General features: G+C 33.5%; 1 protein-coding gene across 1 annotated transcript; it reads right to left on the bottom strand.

Annotated features, from left to right (window-relative positions):
- Positions 1–289: 289 nt before the first annotated feature.
- LOC104907894 (exocyst complex component EXO70E2) lies at positions 290–3,505 on the bottom strand. Its single transcript, XM_010696917.4, has one exon. The coding sequence runs from the start codon at positions 2,620–2,622 to the stop codon at positions 718–720; it is 1,905 nt and encodes a 634-aa protein (XP_010695219.2). The 5' UTR covers positions 2,623–3,505; the 3' UTR covers positions 290–717.
- Between the last annotated feature and the right edge of the window lie 4,084 nt (positions 3,506–7,589).

Genomic DNA, 7,589 nt, shown 5'->3' with positions numbered 1-7,589 from the left:
CTTGACTTTATGGTCATTTGATTAGATGAAAAAAAAAAAGTTAACACATTAAACGAATTGTTTTTTCATACTTTGTTGGTATACGTACTGTCACATCAAATAAGTAACTACCTCTATTTTGTGAAATAAACTTCTCAGTCGTGAAATAAACTTCTCAGTGTAAAAACTTTACACAAAACATGGTTGCAATATTTTGCTTCACAGTAACAAGAAATTGCCAGTTGATTGGACATAGACCTAGGGAGTATGGAGCATATTAAGTATTTAAGTGACATTTTTGTAATAAAAATGAAATAATAAACTATTGGAATTGTTGATTCATAAGATTGTGATTTTTTTCCGATTTTGGAAAGCACTCATAATATATACAGTATTATAATCTAGATCAACAATCATAGTTGATGAATATACAAAAGTTTTGTAATTCTTTTTGTTGAATTAATCACAGAGATTAACCTTCCACAAGAACTAGAACTAATGAGCTTTCCTAGTTCAACCAAACAACCACTTTCCCTAAGTCCTTCAGAAGTTCTGTGACAGAAAATAGCTTTCCATTCAACATCTATGCATCAAAATTACAAGTATTTCGTTTGCACCAAAACATGATCAAAAAAGGACATACAACAGCAACCATCTCACACAGTAAGGAACTGAACGCAAATCTACAACCAATGCTGAAAATATAGTCTACAACTCGTTCTTGTTTCGCTTATTGAATCATCTTCTGCGGTAGTTCAAAGATTTCTGAGACCCTTCAAAAAAATCTCTCAGCAAATTCTCCAAGTCATCAGAATCATACTTGACATACTTCTCAATATCATACTTGCTATGCCTTCCAATGAAGCTCTGATATGCCAAAATCACCTTCTGAGAGATGGAAATCCTCAACTCTTCCTTGAGTTGCTCGTCTCGAATAAACCACCCTGTTTGGTTCCTATATACATCCTCAAATGCAACACTGAAAACTCGGATCTTCTCTTTCAGAACCACCTTTACCCCTGAACCTGATCCTGACGGTATTCCATCGTCCCTGAGCGAGGCCACCACTGAGCTCCAAGTAGACCTCACATAGCTAGTAGCATGCTGCTGATAGTTCACTATCTGTGTTCTGATCCATTCATCCCCGAAAATCTTCTGTAATTCGGAGTTCATCACTTTTTGCTGAATATAATGCGCGTTGTTCATGAGAAACACATGCTGCAAGGCAACATCCCTGTACAATTGGGACTTCTTCTCAAGGTTGGACTTCAAGTTGGCAGCAATCGAGCGGAGACTAGAGGCTAACAAGCTTTTCTCAGGTGAAACTTGATTTGGAACGACTTTATTGTCATCTTCATTCTTTTCATGGAGGAGGGTGTTGAGAGTCTTACAGTAATCAGGGAGGTAGACTATGATGTAATTCATGACATAGCTAGAGAGCGGGTGTACTCCTCCTCCAGGGAAAGGGTCTGTTGTAGGATCAGAAAGTATTACCTCACCAAATCCCAAGAATGTTGCTCGAGCTGAATCTCCTAGTCTCCCCAAAACCTCTTTGAACTCGGTCTTCACTAACAAGCCTCCCTCATCAGAGAAAAGACTATTGATCTGGCCTTGAACTTCTGCTAAGACCTCATACATGTCGAGAAGATAGAAGAGCTTCTCTGGTGTATGGGGCCCAAGGGCCATGGCGTGGCCAAAGTTGAAGAGGCAAGTCATGGAGGATTCGGTGATGCTGATCAAGCAACGTGATGCAGGAGGCTCAGACTCCCCGAAAATCTCATCACATAGCCGCTTCTCAGCTACAATATAGACTTGGACTGCAGTTTTTATCAGTTGTGTCCATGTCTTGATCTTTGAAGCTATAATGTCCCAAGCCATCTTGACCAACTCATCAATGCTAACAGTCTCCATTCCAAGACCAATCAAGCAGTCTTCCAATGCTTCCTTTTGGGCCTTTACATATGCTGCGCAAAACTCCTGATCATACTTTGCAGCAAACATGGTTTTCCTGATGGACTTAAGAAATGGAATTGCTTCTGGGTCAATCAAATCGAAATCAACATTTTCTTGTTCCTTCGTAGCACCACCACCATCTTCTTTAAGCGCATCATCCTCCACCTCACTCGCAACATAGGATTGCCTCCTATGAGCAAGAATCTGCACCAATTCATCTTCCAATCTCTGCATAGCAACTTGCAGGACATCCTCAGCTCGGGATATGATTATGATATGGTTATCATAATCATCACCTTTCATACACATATTTTTAAACACTTCCACCAAACCCACAACATCCTCAACAGCTCCTATATACTCCGAGAGCGCCTCAGGGCCCGACTCCCAAATCACATCAAAGTTCGATTCCCAACTCATGATCTTCTGACGAGCCGATTCCAGCTTCTCTTTTGCATCAGTGAGTTCTCTATCTTTCCGGGATTCAACAGATTCACTTGTATTGGTCTCAAAATTTAATTCCATAGCAGACAACTTTAAGTCAAGATCTGCTAAAACCTTCTTCATATCATCAGGAAGACTATCATTAGCCTCCAACTCCCTCAATAAATTGTGAGCTGCTAACAGACTTTCTTGTCTAATTGGGTTTGCAGAAATCATATCAACATTTACATCTTCCATCCCCATCATACTAATGTAAAAGGGCAAACCCTAATTCTCAATAACAAATTATACAACTCCAATAATTTTGAAAAATAGAAGTATCAGTCTATCTGACTTTTGAGCCTCAAGATTATATGAGGAGAGACTAAAATCAACCAAAAATAATTTTGAACAGGTAAAAGTCAAAACCCAGAAATATACATGAAACAAAATTGCAACTTTGAAGCAAAAAAAATTGTAGGGTACCTCTATTTCTGCTTGCTGAAATTCTGGGCAATTATCTGATTATTGAATACTGTAAAAAAAATTGGTCAAAAATGAAACTTTATGATGAAGAAGAAGGGAGAGAAGAAGAAGAAGAGGAAAACAAGTATGAGGAGAAGAATCAAGTCCACTAAACAAGTTGAGATCTTGAAATGATTAAAAAAAATTGAAGTACTTCTCAACAACTAAATTAAAAAACCCAGAAAAACCCAGAAATGAGCAGAACAACTAGGACTCAGATAAAGTTGCTTGAAGTTGAACAATCAAAGCCACAAACTGACGAATACCCAAATTAGAAAATCATATAAAAACAACAGAATAAGTATAAAAAAATTAAGCTTAGAATTTGTCTAAGATACTAATTAATTGCAAAATTAAATAGACCAAAAAGGTGGACAGCCCATGAAATTGACTCAAAACGTGGGAATTTGAAGAGTGAAGAAATTGGAGAATTGGGAACAAAAATGGGTGAGAAATGATTAGTAACAGAAAATGAAGAATTTAATTTGGTTATAAAATTGGTGAGTAGTAGTATTTGCTTTCATAAATTCATTTCTCTGCAACTTCCCTGGATAAAAGTTTGTCCTCAAGTAGGAACCAACCTAGCTTAGACTTTTCAAAAATGTTAAAATTTTTTATTGTTAGTACATGAGTCAGTCAAACTGAGGGCCTCAGACCTTCACCTGGGTCCCACACTCTCCATTCCTCTCTCCAATTTTATACTAGTAGTATTTGATTAATTGAATTCCTTCCCTCCCTCCCCTGCCGGTTCCATTATCTAAAGTCTAAACAAAAGGTGCTTCAGAACGAATGACTAAAGGCTATGTTTATTTCACTTGAAATTTTCTGATTTGAATTTATCTGATCTAATTTGAACTTATTTTTTTTGATTTAATTTGATCTGAACTGATCTGATCTGATTACAAGATCTTATCTTTTAAATTTTTCTCAATATATAAGAAAAAATATAGTCATGTGGGGTCTTGTTTGATTCGTCTCAATGAGTACTTTATTAATATTCAATTATTATAATTTTTACTAATATGTAATGAAAGATATTTAATAGTAAAATAATTTTAAAATATAAGCATGATCTGATCTGATCTGAACTTATTTTTTTCTGATCTGATTTGATTAGATCTGAAATAAGCAAAAATAAGGTGAACTGGACATAGCCTAATTGTTATCAGTTTATGGGTACAAGACTTTTAGTTTATGAGCTTATATGGATTAATGTATGAATTAAGGGTGCGTTCTCTTCAACTTATTGGCTCTGAACTTATCTGAACTAAATTTATTAAACCTAAACTGAACTGATTGGAACTTATTAAACCTAATTGGACCTGATTCAACTTATTGGACCTAATTGAACCTGATTGGAACTTATTGGACCTGATTGAAACTTATTGACCTGATTGAAACTTATTAGACCTTATTCTCCTGATTGAAACTTATTAGACCTTATTGGCCCTGATTGAAATTTATTAGACCTTATTGGACCTGACTGAAACTTATTTGACCTTATTAGACAAAAAAAATTGACGAGTAATAACAGAAATATTACCCCTAATGTAAATACTACCCCTCAAAATTTATTATGAAGTACTAATTATTAAAATTCATCCTTTAAAAAAACAATTATTATTAATTATCTCTTATGATAAATATTTAACAAAAAAAAATTACTATTTATATATTTGCCTATACAAACTTTCAACACTAATATATCTAATAGTCTTGTTTTGATTTCATAAAGCACTAGTAGAAAATCAAAAGTAGATTAACATTATTGCTAACAAGTGAGAAATTGGCACATATGAAAAATTGATGACTAAAGTAGTAGAACTCATTAATTCTCATTCCACTATTTGTAACTATAATAGAAGGGTATTCTCTACCGGGTATTTGAGTCCATATCAGGATAAAGGTTTGAGAGTTCATACTCCTGAATTTAAAAAAGGTCCTCCACCAAAGGGAAAGTTAGAGCATTTTAATTATCCACATTCTTCATTATGTGATATTGTTGAAAGAATTTTTGGTGTACTAAAAAATAGATGGAAGATTCTAAAAATAATGTCGAAGATGGATGATGCTTGCCAGTTGGCTATCATCGTGGCAACATGCACGCTACATAATTTTATTCGTTTACATGATTTAGGGATTTCAGTTTTGCAAGTAGTTGAAACCATGGAACCAAGAGCTTATTTAAATTTGACTGACAAGATGAGAACAAAGAATATGGAGATTACTCGGGCAAAAATTGCAGATGAAATATGGTTGGATGGTGGTGAAGAAAACGTATTGATTGAAGAGGATGATGTAGAAGATGAAGAAAGATACTCCGGGCGGTTATGATAATGAAGCAATCAATTGATAACATTTATATCTTTTATTGTGATTAGTAACGAAAACATGTTATCTCTAGTTATTTAAAGACGAATTGCAAAATATTGTAATTATAATGATTATTATTGTTAACCTTATTTGACCATGATTATACTATTTTTTAATAATAATATAATCAGCTATATATAGTAATATGAATAATTAAATAATAGACAATAATACAAGTATAATAATATACATTGTGGTACTTTAATAAAAAATTCTAATAATAACATAATCAGCTAATAGTAATATAAATAATAAAATAATAGACAATAATACAAATATTTAATAAAATAATAGACAATAATACAAGTATAATACTCCCTCCGTTTCCTAACAATCTTCCCACTTACTGTTCCTACAGATACCAAGGAAAATCAAGTTGTGTGGGGCATGGTGTGAGTAAAGTAGGAGAGAGAAAGGGGTTAAGATAAATAAACAAATAAAAAGGGGTTAAAGTATGAGAGAGAAATGGAGTAAAATTGAATTAATAATGTAATGGTGGACCATATGATAGTGACATGAGATGGTAAATAGGGAAATTTGTTTTGCCAAATAAGGAATAAAGCAAAAGTGGGAAGATCTTTTGGAAACACCCTTAAATGGAAAGAGGGAAGATCTTTAGGAAACGGAGGGAGTACTATATAATCATTGTGGTACTTTAATTAAAATTCTAATAATAACATAATCAGCTAATAGTGATATGAATAATAAACTAATGGACAATAATACAAATATTTATTGACCATTGAATATTTGGACCTGATTAGACCTGATTAGACTTGATTGAAACTTATTGCACCTGATTAGAACTTATTGGACCTTATTGCACCTGATTGGAACTTATTGCACTTGATTGGAACTTATTGGACCTTATTAGACTTGATTGAAACTTATTGCCCTGATTGGACCTGATTGTAACTTATCAGAACTTATTGGACCTGAAACTTAATTTTTTAAGTTGAAGAGAACGCATCCTAAACCAATAAATGTATAAGTTGAATTGATAGATGTTTGAGTTAATTTATAAATGTCAAGACTGATATTCGTCTTAATCATGTCTTGGATTGAGATAATCTCATACAAGATTGTTCTTATCTAGCTAAAACCGTCTTATTTGCATAGAATAATTGTGAACAACGAAAATAGTAAAAGTAAGATGGTTTGGGACAATAAAATTTTTATAAGATAGTTTTTCGCAAAAGTTTGAAAGTTAAAGATAGTTTGAGTATAAAAAATCCTACTATTTTGTTAGTTTTTACAATTATTTCAACATATCTCACCTGTTTATAGCACAACTTGCAAGTCTAGTAATCTAAAGTTGGTCTTATAAGAGATCACCTACTTTTAGTTTGAAATAAGACAACGGATCAAGCTCAATATCAAGAAGAGAACGGACCACGTTTCTGAATATATTGACTAGTTTAATTTATTTAGTGATCCGTCTAATATATATATTTAGTGACCTATTTAATCCATTATGTAATCACATTCTTTAATCCATTAAGTGACTAATTCAGTCCATCTAATGACTAGTTTAATCCATTTGATCAGATTGTCAGGTTATTTTTAAAAATTGTATGTTGTAGTTCGAGATACAAAGGGAGACAAAGGAAGTAGAAGAGAAATGGCAACTAGGTTAGTGCGAGATGTCTAGGGATAAACTTGGATTCGGGTAAGACAAAATGAGCTTGTTAGGAGAATCCATGTTTGAATTTGTCTATTTTTATGTTAAAATTAGAACACCTATTATAATGATTTTTGAGTAACCCATATTTAAAGGAAAAATTGTGAATAACCACCTGTCAGATACCCTTGTTTCAAAATAACCACCCCAATTTCATTTGCGTTTAAATAACCACCTCAACTTATCTTAACGTTTTTAAATACCCACCTCTTAACAGAAAAATGTGACTCCGTTAACAGTGGGGCCCATTTTTTTTTTACTGACCTAATCTCCCTCCAAACAAACCACGCATTCATACCCAATCTACCTATTCTCTCTTTCCTCTTTCCTCTCTCCTCTTTCTTCTTCAAACTTCAATTATTTTTTCACCTTCCCCTCCCCATTTTAAATTCTTCATTCAATTTTCTGCACAAGATTCTTTCTCTCTCTAATCTGCAACTGAGTTTTTTACAGTGAGAAGAATGTGTGAGTGAGGCTGGTGTTACTGCGTTGTGTCGTGAAGTTGGGGCCCAGTAAGTTCAGTATATGCCCTAAACAAGGTAAAAAACTGAAACTTTAACCTTTATACTATACTAATCTATGTATAAATTATTCAATTAAGTAATTAGAAGCTTGGTTAAGCAATTGCTTTTTCGTTTTTTATTGATTTTAAAAT

Source organism: Beta vulgaris, chromosome 5, assembly GCF_026745355.1.
Source record: "Beta vulgaris subsp. vulgaris cultivar EL10 chromosome 5, EL10.2, whole genome shotgun sequence".
In the NCBI taxonomy this organism is placed as follows: Eukaryota; Viridiplantae; Streptophyta; class Magnoliopsida; order Caryophyllales; family Amaranthaceae; genus Beta; species Beta vulgaris.
The sequence above is the reverse complement of the archived record's forward strand: the minus strand, read 5'-3'. Positions and strand labels throughout refer to the sequence as shown.